Source organism: Lepidochelys kempii, chromosome 2 (genome assembly GCF_965140285.1).
Source record: "Lepidochelys kempii isolate rLepKem1 chromosome 2, rLepKem1.hap1, whole genome shotgun sequence".
Classification (NCBI taxonomy): domain Eukaryota; kingdom Metazoa; phylum Chordata; order Testudines; family Cheloniidae; genus Lepidochelys; species Lepidochelys kempii.
The window spans coordinates 162420310-162447913 of record NC_136381.1 but is presented as its reverse complement, the minus strand read 5'-3'; the positions used below and the strand labels follow the sequence as shown (position 1 = coordinate 162447913).

Here is a 27604-nt window from a genome sequence, read left to right as displayed (position 1 = left end):
GGAAACATGTGCATTATTACAGCAGATAAGAATGTGGGTGGTAACTCAGACCTTTAACCAATCCATTAAAATAGTTGCTTGGAGGTTAAGGGTTGTGAAGTTGATGCCTGCTAGGTAGTGGATCTCTTTTTCTCAAATGTCTCTTGCACTGGGTTTCATAATGCCTCCGGGAGGCAGGAAACTGCGTAGGTAGAGACCTCTGTGCCATCTGGGACTTACCGAACCTTCCTTTTTGTGCAGGGGTGTACTTTTCTAGAGCCACCTTGCGCTCTCTGGGATCTTTTAAGGTATGTAGGGATTCATCAGTTTTCTCGGCAAACATCTTTGATCCCTCAAATGGAAGGTCCTTGACTGTAGTTTGAAAACCCAAGAGCTGAAATCAGGAGGCCCTCCTCATGACCATCGCTGTGGAGATGGAATGAGCAGCTCTGTTAGTAGTGTCCAAAGAGGCCTTCAGAGATGTCCTTGCAAGCAGTTGGCCCTCTGCGATGATTGCCTGGAATTGCTCGCTCTGGCATGTTGGAAGATGCTCAATAAGGGAATTCAGTTTTGAGTAATTAGAATGTTATACTTCATCATGAGGGCTTGGGTAATTGGAGATCCTAAATTGTAAGGTAGCTTAAAATCTTTCTTGTATGGTGTTGATTTAGCCTGGTGCCGTCTACCACATTCATTCACAGCATCAACCATAGTGGGGATGGATGTGAAAATAAAAAGTCTTAGTCCTTGGAGGGAAAGTAGTATTTTTGTCCACCCTCTTACAAATGGGAGGTATTGTGGTTGGGGGATACCATATTATTTTTGCTGGGTCCAACAAGGCCTTGTTAATGGGTAACGTGATGTGGACAGATGAAGAGGTATGCAGGATAACAAGTAACTTACGCTGTGACTCCTTAACCTCCTCCAACGGAATTTGCAAGGAGTCCGCTATCCTTTTAATAAGGCCCTGAAATTGTTTTTCATCATCAGACAAGGACGGTGGAAGAAGCATGACAGTTTCATCAGGGAGGATGGTGAGATGTTAGTTGTAGGAGTAATCTTTGTCCAATCTCGCTTTCTGTTCCTCAAAGGTCTTATCTTGTGATCAGGAACCCTAGAAAGAAGGTGGTGGGGACTGCTTTCTCCTTTCCTAGCAAGGAGCACTAGGGACCTTTGAGAACTGCTGGTGGACTATCCACAGTTACATTAGATTAAAAATAAAAGTATATTAAGGAATATAAACTCTAATACTACCATAACTATGTGTGTGTGTGTGTGTGTGTGGGGGGGGGGGGGTTAGAGAGGCACTTCCTCTATGAATAGCTTATTCTATAATCATCCACGACAGGGATTCTTGCATGTTCCTAAGAAGCATCTGGTATTGGTCACTCAGAGGTAGGATACTGAACTGCACAGATCACTTATCTGGTAATGGAAATTCTCATGTTCATATGCATCACAACAAACCAAAATGTATTCTGTATTTGCTATGTACCTTAAAGAAAAACTATTTTACAAATATTTTACAGGGTTGTTTTTTTTAAAGTGATAAATGCAACGTAAGAATTAATAGTATAAAAATACAGACCTCATGAATAAGGAAAATAATTTAACGTTTTCATATAATGAAAAGTAATTTTTAATAAAGGTGTCTTGAGGCTTGGCTTAGAGTTATTCAGCTTGAACACAATATCTCATACGCAAGCTATTTATGGCTCAGGGCCAAATTTTTTTTTGATTAAGCTGCAACAAAAATATGAAAGCAACCATTTAGAAGTTTAGAAAGGTGTCTGAAGTTCAGCTAATTTTAGAATACACAAAGGCTATATGACAAAAAAAAAAATCTTTTCACATCAGCTTGGGCCTTGTGCCAGTGACCAATCAAGCCTTGCATTGCCTGGCACTGACAGGTTATTCATATCTTAATAATTACAAAGAATATATTTGAAGTTGTGGCACTTCTCTCAAAATGCGTGAAAAATGTGATGAGTATGGTGAAGAAAACAACATACCTATGTCATCTTGCCAAGTAAGCTAAAGGATGTTTTAATACTGATCTGTACAGTATTAAAATGTAATTTAAAAACTGATATTACATTAAAATGTATAAATCACATATGGGGTGGTGACATCCATGTGATATCATACATCTCTAATTTTCCACGTGATTCCACAATTTATCATAGGCCCTTAATGACCACCCATACTTACTGTCCACTATACCATCTCCTCTAGGACTACTTTCAGTACTCCAAGCAGCCTCTAACATGCACCATTCCTATTTCCCCAAAATGATACTTGACCTGAGCCTGGGAGAGGTAATATTCAGTCCTAAGCCTGTGATAAGTTTAATGTTCAATACTTCATGACACAGTAAAGGATGAAACAAGGGCTTTAAGTAATTGAAAAGCAGAAATCTCCATATTCAAAATAAGCTTAAGAGATTTTTTGCATAAAATACTAACAAAGTACAATGATATTCAATGTAAATGTGCATATATACACTAAAAACAACACAAGATTCAAATTCTGAAAAGCTAGCAGCACATGCTCATTGTTAGCATTAATTAAAATAGATTTAAAATTTCTTTTCTGTTTAATAGTATAAATTGTAATCAAATATACAGTGAAGCTATGTCTTTACTACAGACCTCACAGTGGCACAACTGTACCACTGTAAGGTCTCCTGTATAGCCACTCTGTGCTGGTGGGGCTTACACCAGCAAAGCATGCTTTTACCAGTATAGCTCATTCCAGCTCCCTCAACAAGTGAAAAAAAGCTATACTGGAAAAATGCATGTTTTTGCTTGTGTAACTGCATCTACATGAGCAGCTTTTCCTGGCACATCCGTGTTCGAGATTACAACTCTTCACACCCATGACCCACACAGCTACGCCAGCAAAAGTTTGGAGTGTGCTGGCCACAGGATATATTATTATTACAGCACTGCAATTTTAAAAATGTTATTCTACATCATAAAATAGTAATATAGCAATTCAAACACAAGTTTACTCACAACTATTTCCGGTACTTTGCAAGCTGTCCTATTTTTGGTTGGCCTTGAATAAGTTAAAAGTACAGACAAGGTATATTTTCAAACAGCATGCAGAATCTAGTTTTTACCCTCAATCAAAGCTTATTCCTCTGCCAATGCTATCATTATATAATGTTTGAAAGAGAAATGCTGGTCATGGTACATTTTAAAATTGTTTCCTTGTTTAGAAATTTTTTTCTCTTATTGCTGAGCATTTTGCTCATTGAGGGGGCTGGAATAAGGTATAATGACAAAAGCACAGCTTTGGTGGATATGCTTTATTTGTTGTGTTACTATCAAAATCTGTCTTGGATTTAAGTAAGCAGTTAAGAATCAGCACTTCTTAACAATGAAAGATGGTAAATATTGATAGTATAAAGAGATGAAGACATCAATTTTTATACAATTTGAACAAATTCCAACTCAGCAAAATACTGGAGATGTTTTCAACCCCTATTACATGAAGAAACAAATTTAATATGAGTAGGCTGCTATATATAAAAAGGATTTAACTGGAGCTACTCGGAAATATTCCGATGGAACAGTTTAGTTGGAAAAATGTTGATTGTTGCAAAACAAAGTTGGGTGTGACAAACTTTTGCTGAATCACAGGCAGAGATCTTGCCTGTTTCCTTGATAACTTGTCTGGTTGGTTTCTGGGGAGCCCCACTACGTGGACTACTCTGGCATCAAGGAACCATGACTCTAAGGTAGCCCTGCCATGGAGTCAGGAAATCCTGAACACCTTGGGAGAACTGGCTGTAGCCAGGGCTCTCAGAGTCTAGGCTCCTGGCTCTGTAGTATGGAAATCTGGGCTTCCAGGGTCCCTGGTTCTAGGGGAGCCTCACCATGGGGTCTGCCTTGGCACACTCCTGGGCCACATGGCTCCTCATGCTGCTCTACTTCAGAACAGGCAGTCCTGAGAGCCAAATGGCATGGGAGTCTGGAAGACTTGGGGTCCCCTGCCGTTGGGCAGTCCACATGACAGGTCTGTCCTGGAGCCGCAGATCCTGGGAGCCCTGGCAGCTGCTGTTTGCAAATTTACAATTTTGTCAGTTTCATTTGGTTTGTTCCAAGTCAGACAGAAATCTAATTTTGAAATGTCAAAACTTCTCATGAACCAGATTACCAGAGTTTTGGCCAGCTCTAGACATAACAAGGTCCTTAGCGCTTAGCTAGACTGGGCCAAGGTGCCTGGGATGAAGAAAGGAACACAATGTCTGGTATATTGGGTGTGCTTCCTCTATCTTCTTGAAGTCTGCAGCAGAGTGAGGTAGGCCACATGCAGAGACAGAAGTAGAGCAGCTAGGCTCTTACTGGTGCTTAATCCATCAATCACTTAACAGAATACCACCCAAAAGCACCATCCAGTCACCAGCACTGGATCCAGATGGAGGTTAATGAAAATGGGTCTACCTGCACTGGGGAGCCAGAGACTGAGAAAGATGACTGCCTGCCTATACTGGACAGGAGAGATGCTGGGAGTTAGGTGCATGCAGGAGTGAGAGACAGACAATCTGTATGGGAAAACAGTCTGCCCCTGCCTTAGGGTGAAGTTTGTGTCACACTGAGGCCTGGTCTACAATACAAAATTTAACTGTGGCTGAGTGTGTGTCAGTCAGTAATCATGTTAGTTTTGTGTCAACTGAGTGTTTATTGCAGCTGACTGACACGGTACTGAACACTTAGTACTTTCCCACGCTTACATGTTATGAAACTTAAGTCCATTATTGCATCAGAGAATATGCACTTATGATTTAATTGGTGGAACTTGCAACAGTACACTGGGTACACATGTAATTTTCTTTTGGATGCACACAATTCTCAATGCCCACATAAAATATTCCCTGTAAAAAGCTGCAAATACTGTGGATTGTTGCACCTACCACAAATTCCCAGCACAGTTCCCTAGAAAAGGTTGAGTTTACTTGCATCCGTTTACATTTCTCATTTGTGCCACTGCTAGTTTTAATGGTTCAGAATCATGAGGATCCTCACACGTGCAGCAAGAAGCAGGGTCTCATACCATTTTGGAGAGTCAGTTACTGCTACCAGATTACATTGGGGTCTAGAATACATTAAAATGAAAAATACCACCTTCAGGTAGCGAGCTGAAGCAGATCAATATTAAAGAAATAAGCTTTAGTTAAAATCAGGTTTGGTTTTAATTTTTTTGGTTTTGTAACGGTATTTATGGTTGCACTTTTGCATCCTTAGAGTGATCTGAGCCCTTCGACATAGCCCCGTAGGTTTCCTTTTGCCCTCTTTCCTCCATGTACTGCAATGGAGCCACTGAGGGTTGCGTCATTCCTCACGGAGAATGGAAGGATAAGGTCAGGTAACAGGAGGTGCTGGTACCTCGTAGAGATGTAAATGGCTTTATTAAGAGGTGTAGAGTGGGTAGCCTAGCAGGTTATCCATTAAATCCCGCCAGGAAAATACTCAAAACATTCTAACACTTTAGGGGCCACAGGAAAGGTGAATTTATCAATGAATCCCTTTACACCCTAGAAAATCTCCTTTTCCTAGTCTAAATGTGCTTCAGGGAGGGTCTTTGTTCATGTGAATGAGCTTCTTTCATGTCTGTACAGAAAGAGATGGCTGTTTTTGTCTGCTGAAGACACATGAACGATTTCAACTGCTATCTTCATTGCAATAGTGAAGGTTTCTCAAAGTGAGAGCAAAACACACTTCATGGCCTCACAGGTACTATGAGGCACAATTGAGGTGTTTTTTCTTTCTTGGGCTTATTTGGTTATTTCATGTTTTCCTCATAAAATGCTGCCCAGATGCAATCTTGAAGGGCACCTTCCTATGTGCTCCACAGAGGGAGGCAGTAATCAAACTGGAGAAATGGAAGAGGGACATCTTGTGCAAACCAGTCAAAGGATGAACTGATAAGAACAAAAAGAGGAGGCACCTAAGGTCTATACTGTTGTGACTGAATCACCAAATAGGCTTTTAACAGAACAAAATAAACCACAAGGTCCTTTTTGGGGCATCTAATGTCCCAGACCAGATGCTTCTTATACAATGCAAGTATAAGGAAAAACAGTACAAAACAACCCAGCTGTTTGGGAAATGAGTCCTTACTACAGGCTCTCTGACTTGTTTTTATGACTTCTCAGCCATGTAAAAGCTTCCCTGGAAAGATCTGAAAGTTATACATCACCTGCTAATTAACAAAGGTCACATGCCAGGCAAATCCATCCGTGACGTTTCACTCAATATTCTTTATGAAAGTATGCTTATGATATGAATATGGCATAACTGAGATATACTTTATGCAAGATGGCTCATGTAAGATCATTGGAAAGGTTATGATTTACTGAATGTGATTATCTAATTTGTATGCCTGTATCATTTCTGTATCTGAAGTTAGGACTATTAACTATGTATCTGTATTTCAAATGGGTTACTTTGGGTGTCACCCCCAACCAGGCCTTCAGGTACAACATGGAAAAGCCAGACAGGGCTAATGGGCAATTAGCAGAGACAATGGACTGTGAAAGGGCTTAGTCTCCCTGTGGACGCTGGAGAGAGCCTACAAGCAAGGGCTGGCACAGCCATGAAGAGACATGGGTCCGAGTCACTTGGTACCGGATACCCCACCTCCCCTTTTGGAATGCCACTGCTTTTCCACTAGAAGACAAAGGGTTCCCGCCTTACACAAGAGCTATATAAAGCAGGGGAGTGACATCATCATGGGTCTCCTCTGCCACCCCACCCAAAGAAACACTGAAAAAACACCTGGAAGCAAAAACTGAACTGAGGGGAGAAGGAAGAGCGTCTAGCTTGTGAGTAATACCACCTGAGGTCTCAAGAGTTCAGTACAGCTGCCTTTCAAGACTTTCGATAATCTGCCTGAAACAATATCTAGGGTGAGAAATACTATTTGTAACCAATTTCTTTAGTGAAACTAGCTTAGTTTGTGTGTTTGGTTTCATTTGCTTAGGAATCTGTTTTGTTCTGTTTGTTACCCCTTTTACCACTTAAAATCTGACTTTTATAGTTAATAAAATTTATTTGGTTTATTATTAAACCCAGTTTCTGTAATTTCTAAAGGGGGGGGGGGGAGAGTTGTTCATACCTTCCCTCCACAATGAGGGAGGAGGTGAATTTCTTAATATATCTTTGGGTCTGCACTCAAAGGGAGGTGGACACCTGTGTGCTGGGGCAAGTCCCTTACGATGAGCCTTCCGAGAACTGATCTCGGGGGCGGGGAGAGCGCTTAATAGCTTGGCTCAGAAAGACAGGTAAAAAGGAAGCCCAAACTGGCATACCAGGTGGGCTCAGTGGTATCTCAGCAGATCAGATGCCATCCTAAGGCGTCCAACCTGTCACACCATCATCATCTTATCCCCTAGTAGTCCTATGCACACCCTGCAAAATATACAACTGGAGTGGGTTTATGGCCAAGGAGCAACAGAGGGCACACTGCTTTACACTCAATCATCATAGCTTCTCTTACAGTGACAGCAACTTGTTTTTTGCAATGCAATGTGCAAGTACATTTTCTAATGGTGGGTATGCTGACAAAGGTAAAACTGCAGAGTATGGACACAATCAGATCATGATTTCCAGAACAGTTTTCACATTTTCTGTGGTAACAAACAATATCATGTAAAGCAGATAGATAAAAATAATTCTTAGTCATTAGAAATATGAAAAAAACTGTATTATCTAAGAACAGATAAGAGTAGGCAAGCCATTTCAAGAGTAGTTTAAATACAGTATTCATCTTTTTATAGTTCTTGACTTTAAAGCTTTATATTTCTACAGCCTTTTGGTTCTTAACTATACTTCAGTAACATGACTAAGATACTCAAGTAGTTTAAAAGTTGACTATTTGTAACTGACCTTATATCTCAGTCTAATGAAATGCTTAACTACGTTGGACACTTAGCAATGGGTCATCTAGAAGCAAAGTGGAAAAGACTTAGTCTCTGAGGAACTAATGTGTGTGGTAACATTACTAACCATCACTTTTTAAGCAGGAAATATAGCTATGTTAGAAAAGCATGAACAGGTTTAAAGATTAATTATTGCCAACTCTTCTTGCTCTGTTTAACATCTTTGTTTTGTAGCATTGAAAAGAAATTTAAGAGTTTTCAACTAATTTTTTTGACATCTCCCCCATAAAGCAGAGGGTATACCTACAAGTGCCCGACTGGCATCCTTGGGGAACCCATGACTTATTCTCTGGATTGTTTCTCGCTACAATGTCTATCACAAATATATTTCTGGAAACTTGAGATTGAGTGTGTAGGACATAAAATTCAGCCAGAAGCGTAGATCTGGAATAATTCCTTGATTATAAATTGCTAAAGGCAGTATCTTTGGGGGAAACATATAGTATTAAATTTACGTATCACTGTGGGTCAAGGACTGTAAGGATGATTGTGTTTTCCTTCATTAGGGAGGGTTACCACAGCTTCTTCAGGAACTAAAAACAATGAGTGATGACGGTGAATCACACTGTAAATACTTCCAGAGAGGTGCCATTCTGTGGGGAAGGTCACATATACTGGCTCAAACAGGGTTCCAGAGACTAGGAAGACAAAGAAAGATCTTTTTGACATAAATGGATGAGCTTGAACTGACACAGTGCCTTCTTTCTGATCCAGCAAATGGACAGGACCTTATGTCCAAAGGGCCACAACCCTTGCAGAAGGGATGGAAAGACATTGCCCTACTAGGGCCCCATAAGACTGATGGGTGACTCCTGGTATGTCCTGGTTTACATCTATTTTTGTGTGCGTTCTCTCTAACATTTTTACCTTAAGAATAAACGTTCTTGCTTAGAAACATTGGTGTGGTCACTTGTGAGTGCTGGTAAGACATTGTTGATAGCTCTTGGAGAGAAAGCAAAGCACAGGTTGCCTGGCCTTTACGCAGGCAGGCTTGCTGGGGATATCAGAATGTAAGGCAGGGAGCTGTGCTGCCTTAAAATCCCAATCAGGATGGACGAAAATGTGGATCTCCATCCAAGAGAGGTGATGGCTGGGAGCTGGAAAACTTAAGTGGGTGCCCTTGAAGGACCATGGAGGAGGAATAAAGGTGCACTCACCCTGAAACTTTGACAATATTATCTTTTTCTTTTAGAATATCTTTTGGGGAAAAAATCATAAATGCTTTCATAAACAGATGAGCTAGTAAGATTTTTTTTTTCCCCCCATTTACACCTCAGTGCATTGGTTCAGCATCTGGAATTTAAAGAGTGTTAATTTGTGAGTGGCTAGAAACTTGGATGCTATTTGAACTTTGGAAGTTTTAAAACTTCATTTCTGAAGAGGGGTAATAGCCTTCTGAAGTCCAGGCACAAGGCCAGCCCAAATAAAGTCAAAGTTCCTCTCTCTAATCTAGTGAAATAATTTCCTCATTTCTCTAGGAGAAGGATTTATACTATGAAACTAAACTGTGGGGCTGAGGTAATCTTCACTTCATTAATGCTTTCCCTAAAGATCAAGGCTTTGTTTACCTCACTACCTTTTGTGATACAACCACCTGCGCAAGTGAAATGAGGATGCTTGGATGGGTAGAGCTTTCTCAACCAAAACCAATTATCTGCATTCAGTAAAACAGAAACTGCCATACCAGATCAGACCAATTGTCCAACTTGTCTGGTACCAGGTGCTTCCGAGAAAGGTGCAAACCCGCTTAATGCAGGAACATGCAATAACCTGCAGAGGGGAGAAGTTTCTTTCTAATGTCAGGCTACTGATGAATGGCTTATGCCCTGAAACATGAGGGGTTTGATCTCTTGTAAACTTTTAGCTAATATACGTGCAAATAATATTCTTATTGATGTCTACCGATCCTTTTTCAAATTGTACTAAACATCAACAACATCTTGCAGCACTGAGAGGTTTTGTTATTCAAAAGAATCAGACCTCAGTTACATGCTTACTAAGAATGGAATCTGTATAGACAATCACTTCAAGAACCTTTAAATGTGTCTAAATAGTTCAAAATTGTTCCTTCTATTGCACATTTCCTGTCAGTTGTCTACATTTAATTCCATCTGTCTGTGTTAGTGAATTGCCTAGCTTTAACTGCTTCAGAAGTTCTTCATAATGTTGTCCAGATTTGACTGACTTATATTTTGTCAGCCAGAAACTTTGCCACCTCACTCTTCAGTTCCTCCTATAGATCGGTAATAAACATGATCATCAGTATTGGTAGAGGCCCTTTGAGCAACCACAACATTAACCTTTCTTCTTATAGATAACTCATTTATTCCTATTTGTCATCAGCCCTTTAACCTCTCAGCTGTAACTTAGTTACCTAAATATCTCTTGTGAGGCATCTTTATCAAAGGCTATTTGAAAGTCCAAATAAGGTATTCTATTGGTTCTCTTTTATCCACTTTATCCTCCTCAAAGGATATTTGTAAACTGCAGGGTCAAGATTTTCCTTAACAGTAATTATCTAACAGTCATCCAGTATAGAAGCTGATCTTAAAAGTTTTCAGATTAAGAGGTTTTTGTCTGTATTCACTGCTCCGAAAATGGGATATAAAAAAAAACAAAAAAAACCAAAAAACCCACACATAATACGACTCCTCTCACCCTATCCTAACATTTAACTGCAACATGATTTTAGACGCTGATATTTGACAAACTGTTGAAGGTAGAAATTACTGATTTATATTACATGAAAACTTTCAAATGGTGTAAGTAATTAGTTTTTAGCTCTAGTGGTTCAATATATGATTTTAAAAATAGCTTTTACATTCAAATAAGACGACAGATATGATAGCAATGATATTTGAAAGTCCTATATCTCAACATGTCAGGGCTAGAAATGAAAGATTTATACTATTCAAAATTCAGTAACCCAATTTTAATAATAAAAATATTTGTTTTTAACATTGGCAGAGGCAAGATATCACAAGAACCTTAATGTTGGTTTTATCTTTACCGGTCCAGGACTAAAAATAGAAAATTCTAGCCCTTGGGCCAGTGTAATTTTCCCTCTCTGGTCTTGCGAACACCTTTCATAGAGGATCTTAAAGCAGTTTCCAAACATGAAGACTCAGTCCTGTGAAAGTTATAATTGTTTTTGAGGAAGATAAACAGAAGCATAACAAACAACTTGCCCAAGTTAACAGAGAATTGATGACACCTAGAAATACAATCCTGACTCACAGTGCCCTATTCTGACCAACATACAATAGCCCTTAGTAACAGGAATATACTGTTTATCATAGCTTACGGGAAAAATGTATACAAGAAATTAAGTGAAAGCCTTATTTCAGCATCACAAAGACTTACCATTGGATCGTATTCCCAAAGTTGATTGCCTTTTAGGTGGTGGCACTTGAGCATTGTGACTGGGCCGTTAAGTTTGGAAACATCCAAGCATAAATCATCTGTTCGAATTTCTTTGTTGGCAGTGTATGAGAAAACCTTTGTAGAAAAATAATAATGTTCATCTACTGGGTTCTACAGAGAAAACAGCAGGTTCACATACAACTTCATTTATACCAAACTTAAAAATTTCTTTAATTTTTTTTACACGATATAGAAAACTGTTTTCTTAGGAGAAAAAAATATAAACACCATATCAATAATAGGAAAGTTTTTCAGATAAAAAACTTCCCTATTATTCCCAAATGATAAAACAGGGGAAAAAAAATGGGAAATTTTGGCAGGGTGGCAAGCAGCAATGCAGAGCTTCAAATAAAATAATAAAATAGAAAGAAGTAGATACAGAATATAGTTCCGAGTGGAGAATCACAAAAGTAAAAATGAAAACTATACACTCAACTTTCTGTCTGAATTTGCAAGAGTGACAAATCAACTAGAGAGAATCTGTAGGAAGGCAGTTCCAGGGATCCTACAGGATGTCTACAGTATATATTACTCCTGCGGGAATTCTGTGCCAAAAAATTAAAAATTCTGCACACATTTTAAAATTCTGCAGAATTCTGCATATTTTCTGTGTCAAAATAACACAATATAATCCCTTCAGTTTCAATTATTGGGTAATATATTTCAAAATACCTGTCAACAATACAGACAACAGCATAAAAGATTCCCCCAGGAATACAGAGTTAAAGAAACCCTGATGACAACCCAGTTCCAGCTGGGGGGTGCTGAAGGGGGCTCTGTGGGGCCCTCAGAGCCCAGACCTCTGAACTCCCATCCCCCCAGAGGCCAGCCATGGGGCACGCCCCTACCCCAGACACCAGCACCCTCCTCCCCCCAGAGCCCAGCCACAGGGAACCCCTCAGCCCAGATCCCAGCCATGGACACACCCAGAGCCCAGATACCAGCACCACCCACCTCCCTGGGGCACCCCCCGGCCCAGATACAACCACCACCCTCCCTGCAGAGTCCAGCCATGGGGGCACCCCCAGCCCAGAAACCAGTACTCCCAGAGCCTTTACTCCCCCTGGGGAGTCCCCCACCTGCAGAAGATCAGGCTGTCCACCTCTGGATGGAGCGACCATTTGTGTGAGATGAGAAGGTCCTGCTGAGGCGATCTGCCAGGATGTTCTTGGATCCGGACAGGTGGGCGGCTACCAGATGAATGGCATGTCACACACAAAAGTCCCAGAGGCTGAGTGCTTCCAGACAAAGGGCCGAAGACCAGGCTCTACCCTGCCTGTTGATGTAGTACATCGCAGCTGTATTGTCCTTTAGAACCTGCACCATCTTGTCCTTTAGGTGGGCGCAAGAACGCCTGGCAGACCAGGCGAACTGCTTTGAGCTCCCCGATGTTGATATGAAGGGCTAGACTGCTGTGTAGCCAGCGGCCCTGGGTGTTGAGGTCGCCCAGATTAGCTCCCCAGCCCAGGTCTGACGTGTCTGAAACCAGGGTAAGTGACGGAGATGGGCGTCATGAAGAGATCCCCCGCAGCACTGACTCTGGATCCAGGCACCAATCCAAGGACGAGAGGACGTGGCTCAGTACCATGACCACTCGGTTCAGGGCGTGCCTGCTGGGGATATAGACTGAGGCCAGCCATGCCCACAGAGATCATAGATGAAGCTGGACACAGTTGACCACATACATTCATGTGGCCCCTCATTTGCAGGCATGTGTGGGCTGTGGTAAGGCGATAGCTCTTCACATAGGCAATCAAGTGTGACATGGCCTGGAATTGCGCTTCTGGAAGGAAGGCCCTGGCTTGAGTGGAGTTGAGAACTACTCTGGTAAACTCTTTCCGTTGAAATAGCGTTAATGTGGACTTTTCTGTGTTTATTAACAGGCCCAGATTGTTGAAGATGGATCGCACCAGGTTGAGACTCACTGGACCTGTCCTAGAGACCTGCCCTTAATGAGCCAGTCGTCGAGATACGGGAAGATCTGGACCCTCCCCCGCATCGTCTCACGTAAGCTACTACCAGCACCATGTATTTTGTGAACACCCTGGGAGCTGAAAACAGGCCAAAGGGTAACGCCATGAACTGGAAGTGACGCCCGGCCATTATGAAATGCAGGAAGCGCCTGTGGCCCAGGAACATGGAGACATGAAAGTAAGCGTCCTTAAGTCGAGAGCAGCATACCAGTCCCCTGGATCCAGGGAGGGGATGATGGAGGACAGGGAGACCATGTGAAACTTCAACTTCCTGAGAGACTTGTTGAGGCCCTGAAGGTCCAGGATGGGTCTGAGGCCCCCTTTGGCCTTCGGGATTAGGAAGTAGTGAGAGTAGAATCCTCTTACTTCCATGTCCTAAGGAACCTCCTCCACAGCCCCCAAACCCAGGAGCTTCTCTACCTCCTGAACGAGGAGAAGGGTTGCTGAATAGGGACGGGAAAAAGGGCGTGGGGAGGGGTCGGGAAGAAGGGAAGAAGCCCTGAGCCACTACGTCCAGGACCCAGTGGTCCGACATAACCCGTGACCAGGCTGAGCGGTAGGGGGAAAGGCAGTTGAGGAAAAGACTGACTAGAGCACGGATCTGGGGCACACACTCAAAACAGTCTCTTCTGGCCCCCTGGTGTTTAACAGCCCCAGGTTGGGCTGGCAAGCAGGAGGAGGAAGGGCGACGATGACTAAAACTAATCCCTTGTCCTTGGTAGGTCCCTGACAAGGCTGCCAGGATCTTGGTGACAGTGGTGGTTGGAAGGGCTTCCTGGCCGATTGTGGTGTGTGTAAGCCCAACGAGCAAAGAGTAGCCCTAGTGTCCTTCAACCTGTGCAGCCTGGCATCTGTCTGATCTGAGAACAGATCAGCTCTGTCAAAGGGGAGGTCCTGGATCGAGGCCTACCTCTCCTGGGAGAGGCCTGCAGTCTGGAGCTAGAAACTACATAGCATGACCACCACCGATGTGACCACACTTGCCACCGAATCCACCGCGTCCCATGCCATTTGTAGGGACCATCTTGCCGCCACCATGCCCTTCTCCACCAGAGTGCCAAACTCTTGGGCTAAACCCTGAGGGAGAGAATCCTGGAACTTTTTGAGACCATCCCAGAGAATAAAATTGTACTGGCCTAGCAGGACCTGATGAATCACCACATGAAATTGCAAGCTGGAGATAGAGTAAATCTTTCTCCCAAATAAATCAAATTTCTTAGCATCTTTGTTTCTGGGAGTCGAGGAGGTGGGGACCTGCTTGTCTTTTTCATTGGCCACAGAAACCACCAGCGACATTGAGGGCGGGTGGGTATAAAAGTATTCAAAACCTTTGGCAGGCACAAAGTACTTTTTCTCGGCCCATTTTGAGGTAGGTGGGATGGAGGAGGGGGTCGAGGCCCTCCTCATGAACAGGCTGGGTGACCCAGGCAGGCGTAGAGGCTGAGAGGGCAACGAAGAGGGTGTCCTCCTGCTCCGCCATCTTTTGCACCTTGAACCCAAACTCTTGGCCACATGCCGGAGAAAGCCTTGATGCTCCCTAAAGTCATCCGGCGAGCTAGCTCTGGAAGGCCCCACAACCGCCTTGCGTGGAGACAATGAGGAAGACTGGACCACTGATGGGGGTGCTGGAATCTTGACCACCGCCGGAGAAAGAGGCTTTGGAGCGGGCACAAGTTTCTCTGCCCTGACCTCAGAGTGGGCTTCCACCTGATGTTCCATCGAGTCTTAATGGCAGGTCTGCCCTCTTGGGGAGCCTTTGCCGGGTTCTGTGGCACTGGGACCGTCATTGGAGCAGATGGAGACCCGTGTTCTCTCTGAGCCATGGAAGCCTGGAATGACGAAGGTGCAGGCAGGAGTGTGGGTCCCATAATGCTCCCAAGAGTCGGTGGTGGACCTTTAAGGGGGCTGGGCACCCCAGTCGGGAAGGCATGATTGTGTGGTTTTGGTGAAGTCTGGTGGGCAGGCCCGGGTCGCTTGATAGATGACTCCTGGGCCTTCTTGCTTGGTGCTGGAGAGCGGTTCGTGGTCTTCTTCTTTTGCATCGGCAATGGCAAACGGAGCCAGAAGGAGTCGGGTGCTGGCAGTGGCATGACCTGACTGGATGGCTCGGAAGCCAGGCGGAGGGCGGACTCCATCAGAAGAGCCCTGAGGCGGATGTCCTTCTGAGTGTGGGGCTGAAAGTTTTGCAGATCTGACACCACTCCTCGTGTGACTCCCTCAGGCACTTAAGGCAGCTGCTGTGGGGATCACTCACAGATATAGGTTTGCTGCAGTCTGAGCAGGGCTTGAACCCGGGAGACCGAGGCATGCCCCACCTGGAGCAAAGTCCTGCTAGGACCCTAACTACTATCCAATGCTTAACAACTACTTAAGCAATACTTAAGACTAGCAAAGTGAACTATATACAACGGCCTTAAGGCACAAAGTTCAGAATGGCAGACAACCGCTAGCTCTTGCTAAGCAAGAAAGGTGCTCCGACTGACTACCATGGGAAGTAAGAAGGAACTGAGAAGGCAGGGTGTAGGGCTGGCGGTGCCTAATATACTACAGTATGAGCGCAGCACTCCAGAGGGCGCCACAGCCAGCCCTACGGGTATCACTAAGGCAAAAATCTTAGGCGGCTGCGCACACGGGCACACACACACCTAGAATGGAATCGACATGAGCAAGCACTCGAACAAACCAAGCAACCTTTTTAGGTACTCTTAACTCATCTTGCAGGCCCACGTCTCTCATTAGGGTTTTTTAAACAGCACATTGTCTGTACAGTTAATTATTGAAAGTGCTGGAAATTATGTGTAGACAGATGAGCAATGTCTGAAATAATTTAAAGTTGTAAAATATCTTGTCACCTGATTTCCACCCATTCCATGACAGTTAAATATTCCAACTTTTTCATTTTCCTTTCTTGCCATGTTATCCAGGCATTGATTTGTCTCCACATTTCTTATCTGGAGAAGAAATAAAGCATAACATACATCAAGACAGGTTTTTATTAATAGTTATGGGGCGGGGGGGGGACAATCAACCCACAGAGGATACCACTGGCATTGGATTCATAAATAGCAATGAACAAATCTTCTAAAAACTTGGAGTTACAGCTGAGCATAAGCGTCCCACGGTCCAAAAATTATTCTAACGTATTAAGATCAGGCTCTCATGAGCTTTCTAGAATTTCCTGGTTTCAGACAAACTAGATATCTATGAAATAATACGAGTCTGGTTTCAGAGCTTCTAATGCTAACTTGGAACCAGTCAAATCATAGGCACATAAAAAACAAAAATACACTTTTATCCACAAAAGATTCAGGTTTGATTTGAGATTTATAGGAAGGTTTTTCCATACTGCTTTGAAAATGTAAAGCACCATGATGTAAAAAAAAAAGTTGTACATTACTTGGGCTAGTTATTTTATCTAAACCAGTTTAGCCAATTGTATTTATAAAAGTCATACTCCACTTGCTTCCTTCAGCTGAACATAAAATATGAATATTTTAGAAACAAGTCATTCTATCTTACCAACAGATGCTCCCAGTTGAGTTTCCCCTTCCCCCCCAATGAACTACTAAAATTTAATACAATAGAGGATGGAAACACAAAAAGACTAAAATGAAAAATGTAATACCAGCAGATTTTACAGCACTGAGGAATAAAAATATAGTTATTCTCGCAGTTATCTTTATAAAAATGTTCTTTTCAGGATGAACTTTCTCACTTAGTCCCAAATAATACCAGGTGCCTATTTCTGGAAAATCTGTATAGCGGTTCAGCCAAATGTGATATGAGATCACAGGGAAGACCGACAAACAAAACCTCTTTGCACTCCATTTTTCTGTTTTTTGGTGCTCACAAGTCTCAAAAATAGCCTCATTTTATATTTATATTAAATGTATATAGCGAGCCTTCAATTAAGATTAGTCACTCTGTAGGTGTAAAATATTTAGTTTACATAAAATCAGAAACAAAGAAGTTTGAAATTAACTGACAACAAATGCAACAGGAACGTGAAATATTGTGCATCTCTCGTGACACACTCAGCCCCCACTAGGGTCTCACATATGCAACAGAAATCCTCCTGCAGTTACTCCTCTGAGGCAAGTAGCCTGCCTCTGTTCCAGCAGCCAACAAGGATGGCTCTGGTGCAGGACAAAATGTGAGAAGAAAGCACACCAGGCACACTCACCCACACAGCTTTCCTAACAATCCACCCCAGGCATGTCACCATACACACCCAACTGCTCCTGAAACAGCATCTCCTTCAGCAGTTTCCTCCACTAGCCTTGAGAGGGTGGAGGGTGGCATATGTTTGGGGGGAGGGAGATGCCCTGCTTCTAAGGACTGGGAGGGGTGATCAGCTCCTGCCTCCCATTCACTTCCCAGTGGTTCTGGGGGAAATAAGAATCTCACTGTCCATGCAGTACTACTGCTCCAGCATGGGAAGTCAGTGCCTAATCTCTGACTGTAACTGTAAGCACGCTGGAAAGACACCTAGACCTAGATCATCGTGGTTAATTCAACAAAAAAACTCTACTCAAGTGTGCACGAGCAGTCAAAAATTCAAACTACGTATGAGACTGTATAAAAGATGGAAAAAAAATCAAATGTACATTCTCTGTATACTATGTTTAGTTCTGGTTACCCTACCTCAAAAGGGACATAGGCGAAATACAGGGATTCAGAGATAACCTACAAAAATTAGGGGCATAAAAGATACCCCCCTAGATAAAAGAGGTTTGTCTGTTTAGTTTAGAGAGGAAATAAGAGGTATACAAAACCATGGTTGGCACTACAGAAGGTGAACTGGGATGTCCTATATGCCTTTTGTCTCATAGTATAAAAACAAGGAGATATTCAATGAAATTGAAAGATGTAACTTTTAAAATTGAAACGGAAATACATATTTGTAATGCATAATTAGCCATGGGATTTGGTCACTAGATACAATAGAAGCCAAGAGCTTAGTAAATTTTTAAAAAGGGGGTTAGATACTTGTATAGATAAAATGATCACAATATTCTCATTACATAGGATGAAAATATTTCTTTTTCAAAGAAAGGATGTAAATTATTATGCACCAGAGGCTAAAGCACTACTTGTTCATAGGTGTTCAGAGGAAACTCCACCTTACCTATGGCAAGTTACTCCTTAATTGTCCACTCCAAGGTTTCTTGCACTTTCCTTGGAAGTGTCCGGAACTGGTCACACTCAGACAGAAGAGTGGGTTAGATGAACCACTGATCTGAGCTGGTATGACCATTCCTGCATTTCTACGCAGGTCTAACAAATATTTCTTATTCTTTCACTGTTGTAACCATTGTCACGCTGCATTAAAAAAAAAAGGTTACTAACCTTTCATAACTATCCATCTTTGAGAGGTGTTAATCATCTCCATTCCATGTTAGGTGCATGCATGCCATATGCACCATTGTCAGAGATTTTTCCCTCAGTGGTATCTGTTGGGCCAGCTCTAGCACCCTCTGGAGCCGTGTGCTTATGTGCAGCATCCCTTTCGGTTCCTTCTTGCTGGTTAACTCCAACAGTGCGGTAGGAAGGTGGGTCATGGAATGGACATGAGCAACACATCTCAAAAAACAACCACTATGAAAGGTTAGCAACCATTACTTTTTCTTCAAGTGCTTGCTCATGTCCATTCCATGTTAGGTTACTCACAAGCAAGGAGGTGGGCTCAGAGTTCATGGACATGCTGACTGCAACACTTCTCTTCCAAAACTGGCATCTCGGGTCTGTTGAGTGATGGTACAGTGGGATGCAACGGTATGCACCGATGACCAGGTCGTGGATCTGATTGGGAGGAACACTGCTGATGTGGCTTCGGATCTTGTGGAATGAGCAGTTTAAAATCGCTGGAGGCAGAAACTTTACCTCTTCGTAGTAAGCCCGGACACAGGAGGTTAATCCAGGACAAGATCCTCTGGGCTAACACATGTAGTCCTATTATCCTCTCCGCTATTGCCACAAAGAGCTATGTTGATTGTGGAAAGATTTAGTCCTCTCAATATAAGAGGCAGGGGAACGCCTAGGAATCCAACAAGTGAAGCTGTCGTTCCTCAGAGTTCCTGTGAGATTTCAGAAAGACAACTGGCAGGAAAACGTCCTGATTGTTATGGAATTGTGATACCGCTTTCGGCAGGAAGGCTGAATTGGGGCACAGTTGGATCTTGTCCTTGAAAAAACACCACGTAGGCCGGTTCTGACATAAGGGCCTTGATTTCAGAGACCCTTTTGGCCCAGGTGATCACCACTGGAAGGAGACGTTCCAAGATAGAAATGGCAGGGGGCATGAAGCTAACAGATCAAAGGGGGGGACCCATGAGCTGTGACAGAACCAGGTTTAAGTCCCATCGGGGGATTGGCTTGCCACCTTGAGAATATAACCCCTCCAGCCCCTTGAGAAAGCAAACGTATCTCGTGGGAAAACACTGACCTGCTGTTCACTGTGGATGGAAGGCTCAGATGGCTACTAAGTTCACTTTAACAGATGAGAGGGCCAGGCCCTGCTGTTTTAAGTGAAGCAGTCAGTCAAGATAGACTGAAGGGAAGATCAAGATGCAGAGAGCACACATTCAGAAGCCCAAGATAAATGCTTCCATTTGGCCAAGTAGGTAGCCCTGGTAGAAGGCTTCCTACTGCCTAACAAGATCTGCCGAAACTGTTCTGAGTTGTCTTGTTCTTCAGGGTTCAGCCATACAGCATCCATGCAGGCAGATGCAAGGAGGCAAGGTTTGGATGAAGCAACCAGCCATGATCTTGTGAAATTAGGTCTGGGCAAAATGGGAGCAAGAGTGGAGTTACCACAGAGATCTAGCAGCTTGCTGAACCAACACAGTTGCGGATGTGCTGGGGCTATCAGAATAACTCATGACTTGTCTCGTTTAATCTTTAGGAGGGTCACATGAGCCAAGGGGTTTGGGGGATCGGCGTGAAGTAGGCAGTCTGCCCACAGGAGTAGAAAAGCATCAGAGAGGGAGCCCAGGCTGTGTCCACAGATAACAGAACTGATAGTACTTCCTGTTCTGCAGGTCCACCTGGAGAGGCCCCCACCTTTGGAAGATTAATCTGGTGACCTCCGGGTAAGGGACCACTCATAGTGAGAGAAAAAGCATCTGCTGAGATGATCTGCCAGCACATTCCAGGCTCCCACAAGATGTGAGGCCTCGGGATGAATGGAGTGCTCCGTGCAAGTTCCACAGATGGATGGTTTTCTGGCATAAGGTCGAAGATTGAGCCCCTCCCTGTTTGTTCATGTAAAACAGGGCCGCAGTATTATCTGTCAGGACTTGCACCACCTCAACTGAGGTCTGGGGAAGGAACACTTGGCATGCTAAGCGTACTGCCTTGAGTTCCCTGACGTTTATGTGCAGGGAGAGTTCTCGGGACCAGAGGCCGAGGTAGACTCCACACCCTATGTCTGACGTGCCCGAGACTAAGGCTACCGATGATTGAGGGGTAACAAAGGACACACCCATCAGAACCATTCGCGGATCTTTTCACCAGTCCAAGAGGCAAGGATGGAGGTGGTGGGGAGGGGAGGAGAAATGTGAGCAGTGCATCTAGGTGGTGTCTACTTGGGGAGAAAACTGATGCTAGCCACATCTGGAGGGGCCTGAGGCACAACCTTGTGTGCTGAACCACATAAGTACATGCCACCATGTGCCCCAGTAGTTTGAGGTAAACCTGAGCTGTCGTAACTGGGTGGACTATGACACTGGATATCAGGTCCGACATGGTCTGGAATCAGGCCTCCAGCTGGAAGACCCTGGCTTAAGTTGAGTCAAGCACTGTCCCAATAAACTCTATTCTCTGAACTGTGACAAGAGTTGACTTTGCTTCTTTATCAGCAGGCCCAGCACTCAGAAGGTGGCTCAGACCATGCTGATGCTGTTCTGTACTTGAGTCTGCGACCAACCTTTGATCAGCTAGTTGTCAAGGTATGGGTAGACTTGTACACCTCACTGCCTGAAGAAGGCTGCTGCAACCTGCAATCATACACTTTGTGAAAACCTAAGGGGCTGCCAATAGGTCAAAGGGGCAAGCCGTGAACTGGTAGTGGTGCTTACCCACTATAAACCTGAGAAATCATCTGTGGCCACAGAAGAGAGAGATGTGGAAGTAAGTATCCTTTAAGTGGAGGGTAAAGCACCAGTCTCCTGGATCCAGGGAGGGAACGATGGAGGCTATGGAGACCATGCGGAACTTGTTTCTTGAGATATCTGTTGAGGTGATGCAGATCCACGGTGGGCAGGAGTCCCCCTTTGGACTTTGAGATTATGATATACCAGGAGTAAAACCCCTTCCCTCTCACATTTTGAGGAACATCTTCCACAGCCTCCCTATCTAGAAAGGATTGCACCTCGTGGATGACGAGTTGCCCGTGAGACGTGTCCCTGAAGATGGGAGGGAGGAGTGGATAAAAACTGAAGGGTATATTCGACTGACACTGTACTCAGCACTTAACAGTTTGATGTTATGTATGACCATGCTGGACTAAGAGTGACAGACAGTCCAAAACCAAGAGGGGGTGGATCTGAAACAGAATGGTATAACACCCTCGGACACACCTTCATAAAGCTTGCCTGGGCCTACCGGAGCATCTCTGAAACCCTGACTGGGAAGCTAAGGTGGACAGGAGAGGTTTGTGCTGTTTGTAACCTCTCCCTCTTCTTTTGTACAACTCCTCTCTTGGAGGCCCCGAGACCTGAGGGGTTGCTGGGGCCTGAAGTGCTTCCTGAAAGATGACCAGGTGTAAAGGTCTAAGGAATGAGTAGCAGCCTTTGAGTCCTTCAGGTCATGTAGTCTTGTGTCTGTCTGCTCTGAGAAAAGAGAGGAGCCTTTGAAGGAGACTTCCTGGACAGACTGTTGGACCCTCGTGCGGAAGGCTGGAAGACTGGAGCCCAGAACAATGCCTTATGGTGACAGCGGAGGCCACTGTCCTGGCTGCAAAGTCAGCAGCATCCAGAGTCACCTGGAGAGAAGTACTGGCCCCATTCTTACCCTCCTCCAAGAGGGCTGTGAACTCCTGACTTGAATCTTGGGGTAGAGAATCTTTAAATTTAGACAAGGAGTCCCACAGATTAAAATCTTATCTCCCCTACAAAGCTTGCTGGTTGGAGATATGTAGCTGATGGCTGCCAGTCGAATAAATCTTTCTTCTGAAAAAGGTCTAGTCTCTTGGGGTCTTTATGATTGGGGTAGTGCTCAACTGTCCCTGCCTGTCCTGTTAATTTGCTGCAAACAGCACCAGGGACCCTCAGAGATGCACGTATGTGCGTGTAGAGGTATTCAAACCTGCTCAGTGGCACACAGTACTACTTCTCTGCCCTCCCACCTGGGTGGGAGGAAGGGAAGATAAGGAGTTTGCCACAGGGCCTTGACCGGTCTCATCACCTCATCACTGATGGGCAAAGCCCCTTGCAGGGAGCTGCCGAAGCCAGGATATCTATCAGACTGTGCAATGTTTTTTTTAACTCCACAATCTCTAGGCCCAGGTTTGCAATGACCCACTTCAGAAAGTCCTGAGGGGCCTTGAAGTCATCCTGCTGAAGCAGGTTACTGGGATCTGCAACAGCCTCGTTTGGGGAAGACGAGGAGGTGGCTTGCAGCGGGAGGAGGGGCTCTTTCCGCTTCCTCCTCTATGTCCATCAGAGCCGTCTCCTGGATGTTGGTACTGGGATCGGTGCCAAAGTCGAGAGTCGGTGCCAAGTGGGAAGGAGCGGTAGTGTGTTCCTTGGAACACTTGAGTAGGAAGGAGGACCTCGCACCAGGGAAACCCCCCAGGGATTCCAGTATGGCCACTGCATTGGCCAGGTGCCGGCACAGGGATGTATACCAAAGTCTGGGGGTGCATAAGCTGGGTACAGGTGCTGGGCTTTAGGTGCTATTTAAGATTCCCCTTCGGACTCTTAAGAGAAGTCTTCTTTCAGAGACCACGACAGAGCAGCACCCACTTCTGCCTCCACGTGGAACCAGGGTTCCAGGGACCAGCCATCAGGACACTGGGATCATGGAAGGCTTTCCGCTCGAGGATGCCAAGGGCTGGTGCCAGGAAGGAGTCCACTGCTTCTTGTTCCCTCCTTCTGGTCACCAGAGCTGTCGGGTGTCCCCTTGGAGTTGGTGGGACGGGCAGAGAAAGGCCCTTTGATGCTTGGAAAACCTCCGGGGTCAATGGAACCGTCAGACCACTGGCACCACGGTGGCTTCCGGGTGTCGGTAGAGGGTCCCCCTCCAGACTCAATACTCTAGGCGGGATCGACAGTGCCATCACTGGCCTGTGAGAGGATGAGTGACCTGGTGCGGGTCTCTCTGCTGTCTTCTCTCTCTTCTTGTCTCTCTTCTGCACTGGTGAGCACCCTCTTGGTGTGCTGCTTCTTATATTTCTTCCTTGGCACCAGAGACGGTGAATAGTGCCAGGGGAAACTTCACACCAACGGAGCAACTTGGCGTTAAGACTCATCTGAGGGAGGCTTCCATGAGGATAGCCTTCAGCCTAACGTGTCTGCCCTTTTTAGTGTGGGGTTGGAAGTCTTGGGAGAACTAGCACTTGTCCCTCATGTGAGTTTCCACCTGATACTTCAAGTAGCTGGAGTGCGGGTCACTCGCTGGCATAGGTTTGCCACCAGAGGCACCAGGCTTGAAGCCTGAAGCCCCTGGGGTGAAGAAGTCCCTCGACGATAGGAACTATTTACACCACTATATACACTAACACTAATTATAAGAACTATATACACTAAACTGATAACCACAAATGAAGAAGAGTCCAAAACCACTAGGAAGAAAGCCTTGACATAGCAAGAATGGTCGTTCCAGCAACCGTCACAGGCAGAAAGAAGGAACTGAAAGGGCGTGAGGCTGGCAGTGCCCCTTAGGCTGATGCATAAGTGCATGTCTCCAGTGTACGTTAGAGCCAGCCCAACGAATACCACTGATGCTAAAATCTCCAGAAACAGCGCACGCAGTGCGCACACACCTAACATGGAATGGACATGAGAAAAGCAGTTTAAGAACTCCTTTCTTCATGCTTTGTTATTTGTAATCCCTTGATGTTTTATGTCTAATGCAACTATGGGCTTGTCTACTCTGCAGATGAGTGCACGCCAGCTGGCATGTAATGGGCACCAATGTGTCATGCACTGTCTGTGTAGATCCTGATGGCACTCACTAAAAGTTTTAGTGTGTGCCATCAGGATCCACACAGACCGAATGAGACACACGGGGGTGCACCAGAATTTACATCTTAGCTGGTGCACACTTGTGTGCCATTTACACAAGCACTAAGCTCCTTGTTAGTTTTAACTGTTTGTAAAGCACCATGCACATCAATGAAACTGAATACATAAAATATGCACTAATGTCTAAAATATTTTCTAAAAAGCCTTTCCATGCTAATTTAGTACTGCTGTAAATATGGACAAGAAATCCCAACCTTTGACATTGCGGGTCAACTGCTTGGTAATACTTCACCAAACCATTCAAGTCAAATATACCATTTTACAGATGAAAGACATGGAGCTGTGAGATATTGCACTTTGGTGCTGGAGACACTGACTTCAGCTTTACTATTCAAATGAGATTTCAAAAACTGGATGTTATGCTGCGATATCCCTTACAAAAAGGAAAATTAAAAGTACATAATTAAAAATAATCCTTACCTCCCCCAAAGAGAAATAATGGCGTGGAATTTGGGAATCGGGATACACATTCTCCAAGTACCAAGAGAAAGGCTTGCATTGCAGCTTATGTCTTAGCCCAAGGCGTGACGATATGTCTCCATAATCTACCTTTGTAACTCCTGTAGAGAAAAATGCTTTATTTCAAACAGCGGTTGCTAGTGAATTTTAAACTGTTGAATTTTAATAGGATAATACAAATGTGATCAATACATGTTACATGCTTCAAATATACTCTGTCCGTAACAAGCCAGCTAAATACATCTCTATGGCAAAGGCAGACAGGAATTTTTTAATATAGTGTACTTTTTTGAGTTTTGTTCTTGTTCTCCTGGAGGAAAAGTCATACAGTGGAGACTACTGCTTGTGCCTTTTTTTCTCAGTACAGGAAAGGCTAAGCCACTGAATCTGTATTACATGTGGCAATCAATTCCTTATTGGCATCTGATGGAACAATTTACATGCAAATCACTGTCTGAACTAACAGGGAAGAAAAAGATGAAACCTTTAATCATTATCACCATAACTTGCACGATAATTCTTACATAAATATATCTGGGTCTTTCTATGTTGAATGCAGAATTCCACTTTTAATGAAGCTCTGTTGGCCAGGCTATAAATTTGGGACCACATACTACATTCTCCATCCACAGTACAACTCTCACTTGTGTCTATGGGAGGTCTGCATGAAGAACTAGGGTAGAATATAGACTTTATAACTAACCTTTTAGTTATTTGTTCAGTACCTTATTGTTGCATTCATCATCCCTAGATAGGAAAAAGTCTCCTAACTTTTAGGACTGCCATTATTTCTACCCTCTTTCCCTCCCTCCCCCCATTTCCTGGTCTTTGTATTTTTCTCTCTCAGATACTTCCCTTCCTTTAGAAACCTTCTCACATGTGCACTTGAAATCTCAGTCCTTCCCATCCCATTTGCTAAAAGGACAGCAATTAAATAGTTAATGCTGGCATTTAAAATATAATTAGGCACTGAAGTGAACTGCAACAATTTACATTCAAACTGTTCATAGTTTCACTCATCCTCAACAGCATACAGGCTAAAAATGTACATTTTAAAAAACAAATGAAAACTTTGATTTCTATACTAGCTAAATATGCCATATGGACCACATAAATACATCAAGTGGACCAGGTCCGGCCTACAGATTGGGAATCTGACAATTTTGTTTTATGAAGACAGCATTTTCTTATAAAAGTAAGAAAAATGTACTTTTTTGTAATTCATGTTCTTCAAAGATAATTATAATAGAAGAACCACCACCACTGGCATTCCTGTTCTTGTGTGACTGAGTTTGGAATATTTCAGAGCTAGCATACTTAAACTAACTCACCAGAAAGAGCTGCATAGCAGCTTATAGCAGTGAGTGATCATTATATTGTAGCTGAATGAAGATTCACAAAAGTTTAAACATGAAAAAATATTCCCCAACTTGAAAGGGGGTGGAGGAGTATAGCTATATATTCTGAGAACAAAAAATATGGATCAATAATTTTCTCCCCTACAAAAGATTACTAAGAGCTTGTGCTCACCCAAAATGTACAGAAGGGTTGTACCAAGATGGGAGTAAAGATGTGGGGATAAATATTTGTGGTAAGCTTGCCTGGTGTACCGTAAGTACTGTCTTGTTCTCAGTTTGCTGGGATGGAATGAGGAAACTATCACACCTCACACCAGCATAAAACTCCAAAACACTTGCAAGGAACCAGAAAGAGCTTTTTTTAAGCAACTTCAATATTTTTTCTTAAATCAAGGGGGGGAAATAAAAGGAAAGGCTTCCTTGATGAACAAGTATGACATAAAACATAGCTGAAGTATGGAGTTCCTCACCTTTCGGTTGGAAAAAAGTAGCTGATGGATTAAGCATTTACTTGTCATTATGCCTCAAGACAAAGGAAGGAGTCTCTTGTAACTTTGGAGTATTCTAAATTCATTCATGCACAGAATCTGTTATACTGACCTTTGGAAAAATGCTATTACAACTCTGTCACATTACTAAATGACAATAAGAATTCAAGTCATAACTATGAAGAAAAAAACCTCAAAAATCACATTCAGTGGTGTACAATTGTGATATTTATCCAGGTGGTTTTAAATATCCACCACCTGATTCAGAGAAAGAAATGTCCCTTCTTCCTTCAAACATGCAACAGTCTGATCAACACTGAAGAAACCCACTCTGGAGATTTCAGGCATAGCCAATCATCACCCAGTGTCAAACCTGTAATTCCTGAGTAAACTCATACAGAAGCTAACCAAAAGCAGACTACCCACTCATCTAACTGAGGGCAACACCCTAAACACTGCACAATCAGGATCTAGGTCAAAACATGGGAAAAAAATGGTTACTAACCTGTTCTGTCACTGCTGTTCTTTCAGATGTTACATATGTCCATTCCACTTCAGGTCTGCACAACCCCAGTGTTGGAGATTTTTCCCTTAGCGGTACCCGTCGGGGCATTACATTTGCGTTCTCTGCTGTCTTGTGGTACCAAGGTAATCTCGGCACATTGGTATAAAGGACAGAATCATCCCAGACCCACCAGACAGACATTAATAATGAGAAGGAGGGTGGGTC

The 27604-nt window shown here is 43.7% G+C and overlaps 1 protein-coding gene across 11 annotated transcripts in view; it reads right to left on the bottom strand.

Annotated features, from left to right (window-relative positions):
* GALNT1 (polypeptide N-acetylgalactosaminyltransferase 1) overlaps positions 1–27604 on the bottom strand; it is a 193756-nt gene that overhangs the window by 11756 nt on the left and 154396 nt on the right. For 10 of the 11 annotated variants that reach the window (XM_073332672.2, XM_073332679.2, XM_073332671.2 and 7 more), the window contains 3 exons: positions 24990–25129; positions 16176–16274; positions 11291–11425 (listed from right to left, as the gene is read on the bottom strand). In XM_073332672.2, the coding sequence (XP_073188773.1) occupies positions 11291–11425; positions 16176–16274; positions 24990–25129 (374 nt within the window). Of the gene's footprint in view, positions 1–8517; positions 8566–11290; positions 11426–16175; positions 16275–24989; positions 25130–27604 lie in introns of those variants that run through there. The other variant, XM_073332680.2, reaches the window with a different exon arrangement.